Raw genomic sequence first — 18,908 nt, 5'->3', positions numbered from 1 at the left:
GTTATTTTTATAATTTGGTCATACATCAGGGATGGTCGTAATTTGCCCAAAATTTTATTACTGATTTTCTAAATACAGTTTTTGGGGGGGTGGGGGTGGGGGTGAATTGTGACGATTATTTTTTGTAATATATATTGTGTTTTGGAGTAAATAATGAAAGTTGTTGAAGGTTCTCATCTCTTTAATTGAAAATAATAATTGCTAGTGGCAACAATTAAATAAATAAAAGATTAATGTAATAACAATTTTGAAGAATAGTGTAATCTCCTTACATTTATTGACTTTGGCACTTGTAACTGATGAGGCTTTTGGCCCTTTTCTTCTCATTAAATCCTTACCCATCCCACTCTTTAAGAATTGATAAGCACACGCCAACCTTTTTTTTAAGACCATTTTATCCCTTCGTTTTTAGGATGTAATAATAATGACATTTTTCCTCTTTTGAATTATCTCATGGATATTTTTTTTACAATTTGTTCTATTATTTTTTAATTTTTTTTTTTTTTTTACTTTTTTCATTAAGTTGGAAATGAAAAAAGCAAGAATAGGGTTTGGAAAAAAGTGGCATTTTTTATTGGGATGGAAAAGGGTGAATTTATTTGAAATCTGGTTATGTCAATCCGAAATTATATTATCGCACAAGGAAAATTATATATTATTTTCGTAAGGAGAAAAATTATATATTCAAAAATCGCAAATTTGAGACGTTCACTAGCTAAAAACCGTCTAATTAATTGACTTTCAACACTTTTACGTTCGATTTGAGTCATTTTTTGTAGTTATCAAGATCTTCTATCGTGATTAGATGCTTCATAGGTTTTTGTAGATGCTACGGGGCTTACTGATCTACATTGGGTATTTTTTTACCTTTCGTCTACACGGAATTGACATATACACGTGTACAGTAAAATATAATTAATAAACTTACTCATTGTAGTATTGAACAAATCGGGTTTCATCTCATATTAGATTTTATATGTAAATATACACCAAGTTTATAATATATTCTATTTAAGTATATATATTTTTATGAATCACGTACTATTGATTCACATTTATAATATAGAATACAAGATAAATACCAAAATATTATAACATTTATGGCCCCAACTAGTTTTGTAGTAGGCTTTTTTTTTTTTAGTAATGAATGAATTCGCAACCAACTATATTTGAGGTGTAACTAAAGTAGTATATGTAGTCTCACAAGTGGTGACAGTGACAAAATTAGAAATTCATCGAATATACATTGAAATAAAAAATATTGTAATAAAAATTTATGACAACAATAATTGTTCTCTGTTGTAATTTGCAATTTCATTCTTTAATAAAAAAAAATATCAAAATCCCAAACATATATTTTTAACCATATATTTTTTAAGAAAGCACACGACTTTCTTTGGTGTCATAAGACTTTCTAGTAAAACTTAGCATTTAATAGGAAATATATCTATTACATTTACTTAAAACATTAATAAAACTCTTTCAAATTTATTAAAAAAAATATAATCATGTAAGAATAAATCAAGGGTGGAAATTGGAATGGAATTTCCAAATTCTGCCAATTCCGATCCAGAAATATCCGAATTTGGAACTGTATTTTTCATTCTGATTTTCGATTCATCCGAATTTATTTCGAACGGAATTGGAATGGTATATAAAATTACCGGCAATTGCGATTTTCAATCCAATTTTAGTTCCGTATTTCTATGGTTTTTCGACGTGGGTTGGATTGGAGGCAGAAGATGAGAAGTTTTTTTTTCCTTTTCTTTTCTTTAGATATTTAATATATATTTTTTGTAATTTTTTTTCCATAAAATTTTAAATTTCATATGTTATTAAGATTTTATTAGGGTATTTTCACCTTCTTCTGCAATTTCAAATTACATAAAAGGTTTTACGTAATTAACTCCAGTATATTTACCCTAGTGGTAAAAAGTAAAAACAAAATAGGGTTGGCTAAGGTGGGGTAATTATTGGTCAATTACCACCTAACTTTGCTGAAAATTGAAAACCATTATCGACCCGACTATTATGGGTCGGATAATTGTTGGCAACCGATTTTGTCGGGTAAACAATGGTTGGTTAGTTGGTATTATCGATTCTATTTACTGTTTTTTTTAACAATAATAAGATGTTCTTAAAAGTTTTTTTTCAAAAGATATACAAAATTTTGGGAAAACTTATGTAGTAAAAATCTTAATTTAACATTAAGAGTTTTTTTTTATTAATAAGTTAATATATAATGAAGAATACGAAATAAGAATTATAAAATAGAAAAAGTACGGAGAGGTTTATAAATTTGTGTTTTGAATTTTTGAGCTTTAACGTCTTTTATACATTGTTTTAACATAAAAAAAAGAATTATAATTTAATATTTATAATAAAAATAATTATTAAAAAAGTCGGTAGGTTGATAATGTCAGCTAACCGATTTTTGAGTAAACTGAAAACTACCGATCGACTCATTTATATATGAATCGATTAAAATTACCAGTCCGACAATAAAATTATCGATCGAAAGAAGCAGATCAAAAGTGGATCAATTGGTTACCTCATTAGTATAGGTTACCACAAAAAATAATAGGTCAAATAAAAAAATGTATTAAATAGTGAAATCAAGCGAGATCCAACTAATTGTGTGATGATACAGAAAAGTGGGATTATAATCTATCAAAACCGTTAGGGCGAATTAAGGACACCCCTGAGTTATGGTCAAATTACATGAAATTCTCTCTTGTTTGGGTAATAATTATAGTGATCCCTCAACTATGCATTATTTTATGAAAAAAACCCTTCCAAATGTAAATTTAGGGATGTTAGATTGGTAAAATCGAATCAAAATTTCGTTACGGCAACATTTCATACTATTTACCGAACTGAATATACGATTTGGTTGGTTCAGTAAATAACCAAATTACATAAATTTTATGGTAAATTCCACTTTACCCCCTCGTAATCTGCTTGAGAATCACTTTACCCCCTCGTACTCTTAATTTCATTGATTTACCCCCTTGTACTTGTACAATTTCCCAATACAGCCCTTTCCTTCAACTTTTGACAATTTTGACTTTGACGCTGTTTGGTGAACTGTGTAAATTACAAAATTGCCACTGCCTATAACGCATCGTTTATCTTCCGTCAATATTGTCATTTCTTCTTCTCCCACCACTTCCCCTTCCAAGATATCCTCAAATTGAACCCCTAACTTAGTAAAAATCAAGACCCAAAAATTGATCGATTCCACCCAGTGTAAAGAAAAAAATATATGAATGTGTGAAACTTTCTCTTTTATAATGTCGAGAGTCAAAATCGAAAAAAATCAATATTTACGTCAATATTTTGACTCTTGACCAAATGGCGTCAGAGTCAAAATCGAAAAAAGTTGACGAAGAGGGTTATATTGTGAAATTGTACAAGTACAAGGGGGTAAATCGACAAAATTAAGAGTACGAGTGGGTAAAGTGGTTCTTGGGCAGAGTACAAGTGGGTAAACTGAAATTTATCCTAAATTTTATGTAAAAGTATTTAAAAGAAGGGGTGACCGTAATTACCCAAACATTGCCATACCTCAAGGGTGTAGGAGTTAGGCTGCTATGTACCAAAAACACTACAATTCAAACCAAATTTCTACGATACATTGTTTGACAAAGCTAGTTAAACTTATTTTTCATTATAAGTATTAATAAACATAACATGGAATAGAACGGGGGAATATAACTAGTTACCGAAGTTTTTAAGACAATAATATGTTTATTTGTGAAGTTTCATTATTTCAATAGTTAATAACAATTTAAATAAAATAACACGAAACAAAAGAGATAAAAGAGTCGATAATTGTTTTCCACCTCAAAAATTAGAACAAAAGCAAAATATCTGATGAATTCAAAAATTTCGGTTGCACATAACACATAAAATAACAATTCTCACATGTCCGCAAACTAAATATAATAGCAATTATGGCTGAAAAAACGATATCGAAATTGCATAACACAAGACTCAATAGAGTTGAACACACGAGTGCCAACCATAAGAATCAAGTGCGGGCAACTGCAGGGGGGCCACCTGGACGCGGAGCTTGCCCTGGCTTAGGAGCATCATCCTATTCATTCAAAAAAAGAAATCAAATTAATTAAATCTTGAAAACCCGATTTAGCAACTAAGAAATATAAAAAGCAAGATTCATTTTCAACGAATAGTGCAACTGAATATTTTAACATTCTGAAAAACGATGAAGTTTTCAAGATTATTGTTATGTGCAGGGATTGTATTGAGTGCGTGCTACAGCAGAAGACAATAACACATTCCGTAACACAAAAACCGTGACAAAAAACAATAATTACAAGAGCACCAAGTTGTAACGAAAAAAAATTAAGAAAAAAACGTAAACTTACCCTTGGGCGTCTGAAACGCTGTGGGGGCTCACGGTTCCTCCTGTCGGTGCGAGATCTGACTCGGACGACCTTGGAGTGAATGGCACACGACACGCAGTATTGCATCTTCACGTACAGCTTGGGAAGAGTGTAGGCTACATTTTCAAGTACAAAATTTTGCATTCGTTAACTTAGTATAATATTCAAAATCAATTAGCTCACGAGCGAGCAGCAAGGAAACAGGGAAGGAAGTCGAAGCAACTAATTAAGAGGTAAAAAAGCGGCTTACTGTCGAAAGCACAAGCTTCCTGCACATCCCTAACAGCTGCTTGCTCAACAATGTTTCTTACCAGAAACCTCTTGATGGCCTTGTCCTGTAAGAAACAACCTTGTCAAATTGTTTATAAATCATTTTCCGAGTACACAACTTCAGTCGTATATTTCTCAAATATAAAAAATTGGTAACCGTTCATTACGAAATGCAGCACCAACAAGCAACGATAGTTTTTTATCAGTTTACATGCAAGCAAGTGAATAAATGATGAATCTTGAGAATGTATTTAAGTTAGAATACATTTATACATACACAATAATCGACCGAAAGCTCCTAATCATTGCAAAATTCTAATCCTCTAAACAGAAAAAATAGATCATAGCGATTATCCGAAATTAAAACTAGCCTACAATACAATACATATTTGATTATGCCGCACACTGATAACATTGAAGTATTAACTATCCATGAATCAAACAACGCCGGAACAAGCATTTTCTATAAGAAGTTAATTATCTTAATCTCAAACTAATGACAATTACAACGCAAATTAACTCTTAGCCGAGAGACATATATCAATTCATGCGCATACGAATAACGAAATTCAAAAGCCAAAGTAAGATCCAAGGAATTGACAGCATATCTAATCACATCTCTGTATTCTAAAAATATCAAAACAAAAATTAAATAAATATATTAGAAGAAGAAGAAAAAAAGGACCTTGGGACAGCATTTTCCGCAGTTGGAGCAGCGGATGAAATTGACGTGGCCGCGGCCGTGCTTGTTGCGACCACCGTTCCTTCTCTTGAAAGTCTACAAAACCGCCGGAAAATGTAATTGTTCAGTAGAAGAAGATAGGGGAAAAACAAAAGGTAAAAATACAGAGAAAAAAAAAATAAATTAATTGAAAAAGGATGATTAGAGAGGATTTCGGATTCACCATTGTCGATGTAGTGAGCTTTGTTTCTCTCTGGAAGATGGAGCCGCTCGGCCTTGCACTCTAGGGTTTTAATGTTACAGAGGAATGAGAGAGAAAATGGGAGTTGGCGTGAATTTATATGATCCTTCGTTGTGAAACCCTAAAAGATAATTGGGCCTTGAATTGATGATCCAGGGTCTTTAAATTAGGCCCTTCTTCGAATTTATTTGATTAGCCCAACGCCTATACGTATAAGATATTTTTAATTTAAAACGAAATAAAGATAACAATATAGTGAGGGGAAATTATAATTTTCGTCCCTCGTGTTTGCACTGATTTCATATTTGGTCCTCATGTTCACTAAAAACACATTTGGTTTCTCATGTTTCAATAATTTAAGACTTTTAGTCATTTCGGCCAATTATCCGTTAGTTTGTCGGTTTATGCAATAACGGGAACATGTTTGTTTTCATTAGTATTAACGGAAAATTGACAGAAATGACTAAAAATGTTTAAATTTTGAAACATAAGGAACCAAATGTATTTTTTGTAAATATGGGAACCAAGTGTGAAATCAATGCAAACATAAAGCAACATTGACTGAGTTTTCTCTTTTTTTCATCTTCATCTACCCTCTTGTTAATCAGATCAATTCTTTTTTTTAAATCAAATCTATAATTGATTTAAAATGTCAGTTGTCATAAAACCCGAATTTGTCCGGTTCCTAATATTCCGGTTCAATCGGCTGTTATCCGGGATTAGGTTTTGGAATCTTGTAGATTCTGCATCGGGTGAAATATATTGTGTGAATGTTTGTAAATGTGGGAATCATTATCTTAAGTTTGTAGAGTGGTGGAATTGGAATGTAAATTGTAGTTACACGCATAATGGTTAATATTACATTATCGACGTCTTACTTTAAAATTCGGACGCGTGAGGGGCAAGTGTTATATGATTTATACTTTACGGATACAAATTGTAATATTCTACCGTTTTATTTGAAGACAAAATGATGTTATTCTCGTTCACGTTTACACGACATCCTTTAATAAAACATGAAATTAGTAATACGAAAACGAATTTGATAAAATTCGATCACGAACCTCGTAAATTTTACTTGCCTAATTTTACTCTATTTTTCTTGCGAAAACAAATCTCCCTATGTTTTTTGGACAAACAAACAAAAACAACTTTTATGATGGTGTGTGAACACATTTATATATCCCGCCAAAATTGAACAAAATATCTCCTAATACATAACTTTCCCACCTTAAGAAAATAAAAATAAAAAATCCAATCTGTCAGTTTGCAATCATCAATTCCCTACCAGTTTCCATGTACCACACAAGTCACTTCAATGTTTGTAGCATTGTATCCTCAAGAATCTCTCTCTCTCTCTCTCTCTCTCTCTCTCTCTCTCTCTCCTCTTTCTCTTTCTAGAAGTTGAATATGATGCTATTATGCTTGTAGTGTGACAAGTTGTTGATCAAGATTTTCGGTCCCAAAAAAACTCAATAAAAGAGAGAGAACCCCTTTATTCACTTCAATTTCTTCCTTATCTTCTATGACTCAATTTTGAATACCTTTTCATTGTTTCTATCTTGTTGGAATCCTTCCAACACTTCATGTTGTATGTATATATATATTTATATATACATACATACATACATACAAACACTATAGTTAGTTTTCTCTGCAAAAAGCAATCACTTATAACTTAATTAGTACATCGATCAATATAATATTTGCCCCGTTATACTTTATATATATTCGTGTCCGACTGATACAATGGCGATTCATCAACACTACCGCCTGCCTCGTATGCTGCTCAACTCCTACGTCGCCAATAGCACGAACATCTCTTACAAAGACAACGACGCCACGAACTTCGACAGCAACATGGTCATAATCTTGGCGGCTTTGCTCTGCGCGTTGATATGCGCGCTCGGGTTGAACTCGATCGTCCGTTGCGCGGTGAGGTGCGCTCCGAGCAGGTGGGTCCACGAGGCCGCCGCCGATGAGGTGGCAGCCGTGGCCGCGGCCAGTTTGTCGTCGAGCGGTAATCTCATGAAGAAGGATGCCGAGTTGGTGGTGGTTGAGATTCCGGCGGTGGTTTACAAGGCGGGGATACTCTGTATTCCGGCGGCAACGGACTGCACCATATGTCTGGGGGAGTTTGTGGAGGGCGAGGATGTACGGATTCTTCCGAGGTGCAATCATGGATTTCATGTCGAGTGTATAGACACATGGTTGGCATTGCATTGCTCGTGTCCTGTTTGCAGGCAAACGTTGTTGATGGATTGCTCTGTACGCGAGTGTTCCGATTGATTAGTTTTGTTGATTGGTGAATTTTGTTTTTGGATAATCGAGGTGGTGATCCCAATTTTCGTCGGACTAACTTCGATATGACTCGGTTGGTTGTTTCCACCAGAATACGAACCGCCATCCCGCCGCTAGGAGCGAGTTTCGATATGATTGTTCTAATAGTTGAGTTGTGACCGGCAAAAGGTTTTACTATAGCTGAGAATATATTTTGTCTAGAGATTCTTCTTGTATGGTTTATATGTGCAATGGCTATTGAATGTGTTCATATTTCTATTCGATTTATATATGTACAGACTCTACTAGTGGATCCAATGGCTCGTAAGTTGGGGTTGTATAGGGCGCGAGAGCCTTGTACTTATCGAACCCTTATAAGAAGGTTCGACATTGGGTAATTTTCCGATTATTCTTTTTTTTTTTTTTTTTTTTTTGATATAAGAAGGTTATGTAATTAACCTAAACAAGAAAGTGTTTTGTTGAAAGTAAAGTTTATTGAGTTATGAGTTAGAATTTTCAAAATATATTTTGTGACGCTTGTATGTTTTGTTTTTCAAATTCAAGAAGCTCAAGTATAGGTGAACCAAACATCGAGGGAGAGCGGTGTAACTTCTCTAAATTTAAATAGGGGTTAATTACGTTCATATCCATAAAGTAAAGTTAAATTACGAAAAAAACTCTTCTGTTTGGGTAATTACAATAACCCATTTTACATGCATCCTTATAATATCAAATTCAACATAATCTTTTACATTCCATGAAATGTTCTCTAGTGTGTACTCGGTTTCGTGCAAAAATGCAGTTTCTGATATACCCTGCTTTTACAAGCCAATAGACACATCTTATGTTCATCTTGTTTCAAAATGTGGAGCTCGAATGAAGTTAAATGGGAACAAATTGGAATATTGCACATAATATAAGGGTGCACTTGGATAGAGGAATTTGAGAGAGGAATTTTAAATCCATAATAACAAATCCCTTGGACTTATTTGGATTGATGGATTCAGAGACAGATTTCAAATCCCCACCACTCATTTTTAGTTGATTTTGGAGCAATGGTGGTGGATTTCAAATTACTCCAAATTGAAGTTATTTCAAATCTCTTTCCCGGATCAAACTCCCCTCCAAATCCCTCAATCCAAACGGACCCTAAAAAATTCCACTAAATTTGACACCACTAGAATAAACGTGAAAGAAAACTCATAATTGAGGGGAGTAGTTGTAATTAAAACATGAGGGAATTTTTCGTAATTTGACCTTATCCCAGAGGCGACCGTAAGTTATTCTTTGAATATATCTCCAACAACATACAAGTGTTCGACTCTGCCGAGTGTCAAAATAAAACATTAGACGAAAAAAAAAAAAAAAACCCAATGTTTTACTTGCTAACTAATGGCAAAAAGACATTCCAAAGGTGCTCCAAATGACAGTAAAATCAACTTGAAACAATTTGTATATCAAACAACTAAAGAAACATGACTTCAAATCTGAGATCAAAACATATAAACATCTATGTATTTCAACAAAGATAAAATCTATCTATGGTATAAAACACTATAAAATATTAACAAACTTTATATCAAGGTCCAAACAGTGACCCCAAAAACGAAAAAATAAAATAAAATAAATAACTAACCATCTTCCCGAATCTTCTCCGGTTCCACGTCAGCAACATTTTCTTCAACAACATTCGCAGCTTGAGGCACCAAATACATATCATCTAAAGGACAGCTAGCAGCATTCATCAACGCAGTCAAACTCATTCCAGAAGCTTCTAGAAGAACTTCATCTTCTCGGTGAGGATCGCAGTTCAAGTCCAATTTATGCCCCTTGCTACTCGTTTCTTCCACTAAATCCACCGTATTCCCATTTTGCCCCTCGTTTTCTTCTCTTTGACGGTTCATACTCACGAGCGCTTCTCCAACAATATCTTCGCTTTCCCTATCTATTTTGGCATTATTATTAATATTATTATTATTATCATTATTAATATTAATATTAATATTATTATTATTGTTATTATTAATATTATTATTAATAATATTATTACTATTATTACTATTATCCATTTTGTTATTGTTATCATTTTCCATCTTCACTAGGGCGAGCTCGAGCTCGGCTTCACGGTCCGACTGGCGTTTCTTCTTGCGCATCATTAGGGTTTTGAATCGACGCCTAACGGTCAAACAGACGTTGCACTTGCACGTGGGATCGTGCTTGCCCTTTCCGCTCGGCGGCTGAATGCACACAATGCAGGTGCACCCGGGGCGGTGACGTGGATGCCTCGTGGTGGTGGCTGCGACGGCGGTGGCCCCCACGGAATATTCTCCTCCCATATCCCCTATGTTGTCTCCTCCTAGTACTGCCGCATTTGCCAATGCGTCTAACCCTGATGGCTCCCCTTCTCCAGATGAAATTCTTCGCTTTTTATAATCTTGAAAAAAAGAAAAAAACGAGTACAATCAAATCAAAATTCCCAAAACGACACATGAAAATCACCAAGAAAAAAAAAACACACATGAAAGACACCAAAACCAAAACCAAAAAAAAAAAAAAAAAAACCCGACAAAAATGAATTTTTTTCCATCATGTGCAAGTGTTTGTATGAGATATGAGAGAGAGAGAGAGAGAGAGAGAGAGAGAGAGAGAGAGAGAGAGAGAGAGAGAGAGAGAGAGAGAGAGAGAGCTGGGGGGGGGGGGGGGGTGGCTCATACCCTTGTTAACAATATCGAGATCCCTCGAATTTATATCTTCTGGAGCAGAACATGAACACCTGGGAAAAACAATCACCGTTATATAATATAAGTAAAAAGATTCTCTTCATCCGCTTCCATTAGCAGAAATGCTCAATATTTCAGCCACAACACATTTTGAAGGATATTCGACATTAAAAAGATTATATAGAATGGAGATTTAATTTACATAATCGTTTTAGTAGACTAATTTCATTTTTTGAAGATTTCCTCGAAATCAGAGTATGTTAGCATTTTGCATGTCCTAATATTTCTTAAGCCCCCAAAATTGGATCTTTTTATCCCTAAAATGAAATAAACACGAGTCTGAACGGCCCAGCTCGTGAGATTTTTCTTTTTTATTTATATTTTTTTATTAAAAATATAAGCAATATATAATGACAATAATAAAAAATAATATATGAATATGTATGCAAAAATACAAGGTAAAATATTGCAAGAGTTACTATAATGCTTCTATTTATACTCTATTTGTATTTTACATGTACACTAATAAAATATATGGGCAAAATAAGATTGTTTTCCTGATATTTAATTCATTAACGGGGTACGGAAATTCAAAATTCTTGTAAATTTTTATTGAAAACTATTTATTACGATTTTTTTACTGAAAACAAATTGATTTTATTAAAGTGGCTTTACAATAAGATCAAACAGCTTATCAACTCCCAAAACATTTTATAAGTTTAGTCAAACGGGCTCTTAGTATGATTATTTGAACTCGATTACACCCCGAGGACCATCTTAAATAATCTTCACATTGTACTACTAACCTCGATAAATTAATAACCTCGCTTAAATAATAGATTTTTCTGGTCCCGACTATTTAAAAGTTAAAACCCTACTAAATTATCAGTTCAATAATTTAATATTTCGCTAAATTAATAGAATTTTGTTAGTCCCGACTGTATTAATATATAGAGGTTTAACTGTACTATCATCACTCTATCGAACTAAGTTAATTTACAAAATGCTAACCTGGTCGAGTCCCAGATGTTATCGGAACAAGTCCAATTTGCAGAGAGAAGAGCATCCACAGGCAATCGTCGCCATTTTGAACAACTGTCACATTGAACCACTTGTTCTTGCTCCCTGATCAACATTATTCAACATTCTCAATGCGATGATTATATATTTTTCTAAAACAAAATTAGTATACATTTGTGGAAACCTAATGCGATGATTCTGCCGTTTGGTAGATAATTTGTATATTCATATAATGATTGGAAGATTATAGATTTTCTATTAAGATAGGGAAAATTACAACCACTTCCCTGAGGTAACGCGTAATTACAAAAAAACCTCTTGTGTTTGAGAAATTACATCCAGTCCCCTGCAGTTTGTAAATTTCTTACATCCACCCCTAGGTGTTAATGTAAGGAATCTACAAATTGTCGGGGGTAGACGTAATTATGGAAACAAGATGGGTTTTTTTGTAAATAGACCTTACCTCAGGGGTGGATGTAATTTACCCCTAAGCATAATATTGACTGTACACAAACCTAGTCCACCTTACAACTTTACGAGATCAAATTCGGTAACCCTTACCCTGAAGGTCCACAAACGAACATCGTCCTCTTTCCAAAAACTGGAGGTTCCTAAAACCCAAAAAAAAAACAAAATTAATAAATAAATAAATTCATTAGAGAGTACAAGACCTCGAAAATACGGAAATCCAAAAACGAAAAAAAAAAATTACTGCATATGGATCAAAATTAATTACTTCAAATTCTTCAATTTCGAGGTCCTCGACAACGAATACAGTTCTTTCAGCCGAAGGTGACGGACGAAACAATTCCTGCGCTTCGTCCCATGTAATTCTCAGGTCCATAGCTTCGTTATTGTTCATTACAAGTCTCTTGTTTTTTATGTTTTTCGCCTTCCTCTTTTCAGACAAGGTCAAATGCTGCTGACCAGAATCATCGCCAGCTCTCGACCCATTCTGCACTCACAACATTGTTCGTATCTCGATAAGAACGCAGTTCATAATATATTACTTAATTAATTAAAAGGTTGGGAAAAATAGTGGGTGATAATATACCGAAGGAAGATTGTCGGGAATTGGTGTTTCTCTTTCTGCCAGAGAATCATTTGGTAAGGCAGACGTCTGTGAATCCTACTCGTTCGACAAAGAAAAAAACAGTATATTCAGCAATTTGCCATAACCGGGGAAAAAAACCCAAAAACAAAAAACAAATTAATATAATAATTGGAATGAAAAACGAGGCAATGTCGAGAATTTCTTACCTGCACATCGACATTGTTTGCTGTTTTCCGACAGCCTATGACTAGTTGACCACCAGGGTCTATCCGACTGAATATCACTACTCAAAAGACAAAGATCGCGTAATAAGTTTCCATCAAATTGTGACATCATCTTAAGAAAAGAGACGAAAAACAAAATATGTCCTGAAATATTCTTGATTTTTTTTTATATGCAACCAAAAAAAATAGTAGTATAGATAAATTAATGTGTGTATCCGTGCTAAAGACCATGCGACATAAAAATGAGAAAGGTACATATGCATGCAAAATTAATCCCGAGAAGCAGAATAATTTAGTAAATTTAAGCCTCGTTTGGTTGCCAAGATAAGATTAAATAATCTAGACCTTCGATGATCAAATAAAAAGACATGCCTAGATAAGCCATGATAACATAATATTTGCGGGTCGACCCGGCAAGTTATTGGGGATACCAAACATCAAACAAAGTCCTATTATTTAGTTAATCATGGCTAATCTCCCCAGTCCAAACGAGGCCTTACTAGTTTCAGCATAATATATTAACAAATAAACAAAAAATTATATACCCGTGTCGCCAGCTTGCAATTGCATATTTTGGATGCAAGGGGTTACGCCCTCCAAAACGTACATTCGGCTGTTATTATTCGGCCAAAATCTGAATTGAAATATCCACTCTTTCCCCTTTATATCCTGAATCTTTATCGGTATACCTTCCGATTGATTGATAGAAGGGAAATATGCCTACATAAAATAATTTAAACAAAAATAAAAAACCCTATTAGCATACTTCTAATTAACATCGTCCAATCGCAAAATTAAAAAAAAAATAATAAAAAAAAAAATACATACTTCAGCACATGCTTTGGGCAAGACCAACCGACCGATTCGTCCAGCATCACTTGCACTTAGAATCTTCTCGAATAACGGTACAATAGTGGACTTCAAACTATATATCAACAGTTAAGGCAAACTAAAAAAGATTATATTCATAAATAATTAGATCGAGAAAAAATAATTATCAAGGATACTCTCCAGATAACTGCTGCAATTCTTGATCCGTAATCCTAGGCCAATAACGAGGAAGCAGCAAATTACGGCCCCTGCCATCAGCTGGGGGCCTGGCAACACGTGCTTGTGGAGCAGCCCCCAAGGGGGTGGGTTTGGGGGGCCTCGAGAAAACATGACGTGTTTTTGGTCCCCCATCTTTGCTCGATTCGCCCCCTTCAAGAATCTTCTCACTGGTCAAAGGCGGTACGGTCAAGGAGAAGTTTCTGGAAGGCTGAGCATGAGACTCGAACGTATCCTTAACACCCGGCTTTGCCCGGCTTTTACTATCGATTTTTGCGAAAACCGAGGAGCTATGTGGGGAGGGATTCGGGGCCCGCTTGCTGCTTTCTGGGCTGAACTCGTTGACCGCTATAGCTTTGGTCAACTGCAGAAGCCTCTCTGTGCTGAATCTTTCTTCCTCGATTCTCTTCTCGATGACTATCGGGCGAGCATCCCTTATACCACCACTTTTCGGGATAAATGTGCTGCTCGGAATTTCACCACGACTCTGCAAAAAAAAAAAAAAAAAAAAAAAAAATCCAGAAATATAAACACACAAACGCACACACTCACGGTGTAACTACTTTTAGTAAAAATCTTTCAAACCTGTATTGAAGGCGGAGTATGAATTTCCAAACGCTTTGAACAGCTCGAGCACGAGATACCCCCGAAATCCATGTACTCGTGTAGATATTTTGAAGCAATGCATCCACAGTGGACAAGCTAATATACGAAATTTTTTAAAGACTTGGAGAAAAAAAAAAAAATCGAAAGAGAGTGTAAAAATTATTATTTTACCTTCCCGCAGATTCTGCATTCCCTCCAACCAGATTCATCGGAATGGAATGTTTCACAGAAAACGGAATTCTCGTATGCAGATCTAGAAATCCACAATAAACCCGTGTCAGAATAATTTTTAAAGCCGAGGAAATGCAATTTCATTTTGATGTAACAATACGAGCAAAAATTTTCAGCAACTAAATCGATGCAGACTACAATGCATCAACCCTTTACGCTTCTTTCGAACTAAACAAAAATATATGTCCACGTTATTGCACGCACACACACACACACACACACACACACACACACACACACACACACACACACACACACACTCACACACACACACTCACACACACACACAAATACACACACACACACACACACACACACACACACACACACTCACACACACGCACACACACACGCACGCACACACACACACACACCACACACACACACACACACACTCACACATGGAATTAAGTGAAATTAAGAAATAGATAACAATAGCAATCCATTAAATTTTTTATTTTTTTTAGGAGAAACTACACAAACGGGCTTAATCATCTGAAGTGCCCTTACGATCGATTATTGAGAGCTACAATAAAATAGCCGAAACTAGTGAAAATAGCCTTTATGCTTCTTTCAAGCTAAATAAAAATACATGTTCACGTTATTGCACACGCACACACACACTCTTTTTAACACACACACACACACACACATGGAATTAAGCGAAATTAAGCAATAGATAACAATAGCCTTTATTGTTAAAGTTTTTATTTTTTTCGGAGAAACCACACAAACGGGCATATAATCATCTGAAGTGCTGTTACGAATTACGATCGATTATCGAGAGCTACAATAACAATACAACCTTTGATTTGCATGGATGTACTATAGCTTTGCATCATGTGAACTTTAGTCTGATTAGAAAGGTATATTCTTTAACAAAATAATAATAACAAAATAAAAGAAGCAAAATACGAAAGCTGTACTACAAGATGACCATGAAGAATATATCCTAAATATAGGAAATAGCAAAAAGAAAAACATCTCCACACTGTAGCGGTATTTTAGGAAAGCCCCAAAATGCACATTCCGAAACTACCCTTCCCAAATTGAAATCGAATTGAGTTTGTAATTCAAGAAAAAAAAAATTACCCGCAGTTGTAACACAGGGTAGCGAATCCACCCGATTTCAAGATCCAACCTTTCTTCCATTCAGACGACGTCGTTGCGCGGCACAACTGGTTCATGCAATTCTTCGAACCCATTTTGAATTGAATTTCTGTAACAAAAAGAAACCCAATTACAAATTCACAATCAAAACCCTAAAACCCAGATCAAAGGAGTTCTATAAAATCGATCAATTTCAATTTCTATAAATCGGGAAAAAAAAAATTAAAAATTCCAGACCTTATTTCGAATCTATGAAACGCATGGTCCGAATACGAACAACCTTAAATCACAAACAACAATTGTCAATTGCCCGAACTGCTGTATGATTTACAGCAATTGAAATCTTGAATTTTGAATCTGGGACTGAGAAACAGAGTGAACAAAAAAGAACAAAGAAATCGAAGTAAAAAAAAAAAAAAACGAAGCGGCGGTCGGTGGGCGAATCCGCTAATGCCAGACTAGAGTCAAAATTCAGTAAAAATAAAATCAAAATGAGGAGGATGCGTGATTCATGGACGTGTATCTATATTTTTAGAGAGAGAAATTGGGGGAGGGGAGGAGAGAGAGAAAAGCGTGTGCGCATGCAGAGGGGGAGAATATAGGTACAACAAAAATGCATGCACGACAATTCAAGACCGAGGCTTCGTCTACTTGTATTTTATATATACACATATGTGTATATATATATAGATATATATAGATACAGAGTTTTTGGCCCAAAACTGTATTTACCCTTTTGTGTGTGTGTGTGTGTGTGTGTGTTTACATTTTATTAAGGGTTTTACGTTCTTAGTGGTTTTTTTAAGTGATTTACGGCTTCAGGGATTTCGAATTTCAGACAGAGATACGATTTTGGCCGACGGTTTCGTGGATTCACATGTTCAGGGGTAAAAATGTCAATTCGCTCTCTTGACAATTTTTGATTTTTCCCATTAAAGAAAGATAATAAATAAAAGGTTGCCCCTGCCTGGCTCCACCACGATTGAAAGTTCACTGTTTATTTGAATGTTAAAACAAATTTCTACACTTCAATTTTATAAAGAAAGGGCTATTTGGCAAAAAAATCCAACAAATTTAGTATAGACATAAATTCAAATTTTAAATTAATAATATATGTGATATATTTATTAGATGTATAATACCTAAATTACCCCAAGTTGTTATTATAGAAACTGAAATGATTTGTGCAGGCTAAAATTAAACAGTCAGGCACATTTTTTACCATTCTTCAAAAAACAAAAAGTAAAAAACTCAAAAACTCTCTATACACTTTCGATTTTCTTTCGCAAAGCCCGTGCAAATCGTCAACAGATCGGAGGTAATTTTTACGTTTTTACGATCCTCTTGTTATGTAGATTACGAATCCGAAAACAAAAACGAAAAAAATCGATCTTGGCCACGCTCGTCTGAATTTACACGAGCGCATCCACTGCGCTCGTGTAAATTCAGACGAGCGTGAATTTAATTTAATTTTTTTTTTTTTTTTTTTTTTTTTTTTATAAATTTATTTCTTTTTAAATTGACGTCCGATTTTTGCTCGTGTGAATTTACACGAGCGCATCCACTGCGCTCGTGTAAATTCACAAGAGTGTTTAATTTTTTTTTTTTTTTTTTTATAATTTTTTTTTTTAAAAAACGTCCGATTTTTGCTTGCTCGCGTGGATTTACACGAGCGCATCCACTGCGCTCGTGTAAATCCACGCGAGCATTTTTAAAATTTTTTTTTTTTTAATAAATTAATTAGTTGAATTATAAGTTGTGCTCGTGCAAAAACATGCGAGCACTGTTGAAATGCTCGCATGTTTTTGCACGAGCACAACAATTTTTTTTTTTTTTTTCATTTCATTATTTAAATTCTTTTTTTTTATTATATGAAATATTAATAAAGTGCTTATTTAAAATGTAGATGGCAGGAGGCCGGGGGAAAAGTCTTATGAGTCAAGTTGCTGGTAAAGACAAGAGCTTAATGAAAGCCTTGAGCGGGAAGGGGGGCAATCCGGAAGATCCGGATCGCATTGGAGACCGAGATGTCCTTGCTTCCGCCCGTAGAAGAAAGCAGTTAGCTCGAGAAGCAGCGTTACAGCGGGAAGAAGAGAGACTGAGACGAGAAGCTGTTGCAGCTGGAGCCGGACCCTGTGGACCTACACGCGATCTCCAGCTAGCTCGTAGTACATTGCCACATGCCGACGACGATAATGACCACAACAACAATCCCGATAATATGGATACTGACGAGGAGATGGAGGAAGATGATGCGCCAGCAGATGTATTTCAGGATCGTAGAGGTGGTCGTGCCTTACCCTTTCCGCAGCTGCCTGGTCCGGCGTACTTGGAGGGTCCGTGCGAGGGAGGGCCAGAAAATTACGAGTTTATGCGATGGTTCAAGTCGCATATAGCGATGTACATTTGGGAAGGATATGTAAGTTTTTCTGTCAACACGTGCTTTACATAATTCTTATATTATTCATTTTTTTTTAGCTAACAATACATGCAATATTTTTCAGGAGCGCCGTGAAACTACACGGTGCGAGTCGAGGACCAAAGCACTCGAGGACTACCGCGGCCCGCAGGATAACACGATGATTGCGAGGCTGGAGGCAACAGGTCTTTACCACTTACGAGACTGTTTTCTAAAGAGGATGAACAAGAACCTCATGCTAGCTTTCGTGGAGAGGTGGCAGCCGGAGACGAACAGTTTCCACATGCCATGGGGCGAGATGACGATCACGCTCCACGATGTCGCTTTCATCCTGGCGTTGCGGCTGGACGGACCAGCAGTGTCTGAAATTCGCCCGGTAGAAGAGTGCTCACAGAGTCTTGCATCTGTATTGGGTGTCGGTCTGATGGACACCAATGAGATGTTTCGAAACAAGGGAGTTGGTTGGGTTAAGGTGAGAGATCAGTTGACCCTTCCCTCCGCCACAGACGACAAGAAGATGAAGGGCTACTTGATGTTTCTGCTTGGGTCTGTTTTGTTTGTAGACAAAACAGCGTCTAACATAAAGCCGTGGTGG

The 18,908-nt window shown here is 35.4% G+C and overlaps 2 protein-coding genes and 1 pseudogene across 3 annotated transcripts; 1 reads left to right on the top strand and 2 right to left on the bottom strand.

The window, feature by feature from the left end:
- Positions 1-3,819: 3,819 nt before the first annotated feature.
- On the bottom strand, positions 3,820-5,756 carry LOC105958641 (small ribosomal subunit protein eS26y). The gene is made up of 5 exons (XM_012982648.2): positions 5,585-5,756; positions 5,365-5,457; positions 4,660-4,744; positions 4,392-4,525; positions 3,820-4,099 (listed from the first exon to the last, which is right to left on the bottom strand). Exons 1-5 carry the CDS (start codon positions 5,585-5,587, stop codon positions 4,034-4,036), a joined length of 381 nt encoding a protein of 126 aa, XP_012838102.1. The 5' UTR covers positions 5,588-5,756; the 3' UTR covers positions 3,820-4,033.
- Positions 5,757-6,914: 1,158 nt separating this feature from the next.
- On the top strand, positions 6,915-8,404 carry LOC105958640 (RING-H2 finger protein ATL72 pseudogene; annotated as a pseudogene). Its single transcript, XR_016029585.1, has one exon. The product of XR_016029585.1 is annotated as an RING-H2 finger protein ATL72 pseudogene (transcript).
- An 884-nt stretch (positions 8,405-9,288) lies between these two features.
- Positions 9,289-16,354, bottom strand: LOC105958606 (B3 domain-containing transcription repressor VAL1). The gene is made up of 14 exons (XM_088813297.1): positions 16,132-16,354; positions 15,877-16,003; positions 14,725-14,806; positions 14,533-14,649; positions 13,908-14,434; positions 13,729-13,825; positions 13,446-13,620; positions 12,883-12,959; positions 12,677-12,751; positions 12,359-12,577; positions 12,184-12,233; positions 11,614-11,727; positions 10,597-10,655; positions 9,289-10,316 (listed from the first exon to the last, which is right to left on the bottom strand). The coding sequence occupies exons 2-14, from the start codon at positions 15,987-15,989 to the stop codon at positions 9,514-9,516; spliced, it is 2,508 nt and encodes an 835-aa protein (XP_088669423.1). The 5' UTR covers positions 15,990-16,003; positions 16,132-16,354; the 3' UTR covers positions 9,289-9,513.
- Between the last annotated feature and the right edge of the window lie 2,554 nt (positions 16,355-18,908).

This window comes from Erythranthe guttata, chromosome 14, assembly GCF_056151865.1.
Source record: "Erythranthe guttata isolate IM_541 chromosome 14, IM_541, whole genome shotgun sequence".
In the NCBI taxonomy this organism is placed as follows: Eukaryota; Viridiplantae; Streptophyta; class Magnoliopsida; order Lamiales; family Phrymaceae; genus Erythranthe; species Erythranthe guttata.
This window is presented reverse-complemented; position numbering and strand designations above follow the sequence as displayed.

What these genes read in the sequence shown, in the direction of transcription:
- LOC105958606 (XM_088813297.1), bottom strand. Translation starts at nt 15,989, where the DNA reads ATGGGTTCGAAGAATTGCATGAACCAGTTGTGCCGCGCAACGACGTCG. An exon ending in ACCCTGTGTTACAACTGCGG is followed by an intron (nt 14,807 to 15,876) that starts GTAATTTTTTTT and finishes GTGGATTTCTAG; the next exon opens with ATCTGCATACGAGAATTCCG. An exon ending in TGCCCAAAGCATGTGCTGAA is followed by an intron (nt 13,621 to 13,728) that starts GTATGTATTTTT and finishes TATTTTATGTAG; the next exon opens with GCATATTTCCCTTCTATCAA.
- LOC105958641 (XM_012982648.2), bottom strand. An exon ending in GGAAGCTTGTGCTTTCGACA is followed by an intron (nt 4,526 to 4,659) that starts GTAAGCCGCTTT and finishes TTGAAAATGTAG; the next exon opens with CCTACACTCTTCCCAAGCTG. An exon ending in AGCGTTTCAGACGCCCAAGG is followed by an intron (nt 4,100 to 4,391) that starts GTAAGTTTACGT and finishes TTGAATGAATAG; the next exon opens with GATGATGCTCCTAAGCCAGG.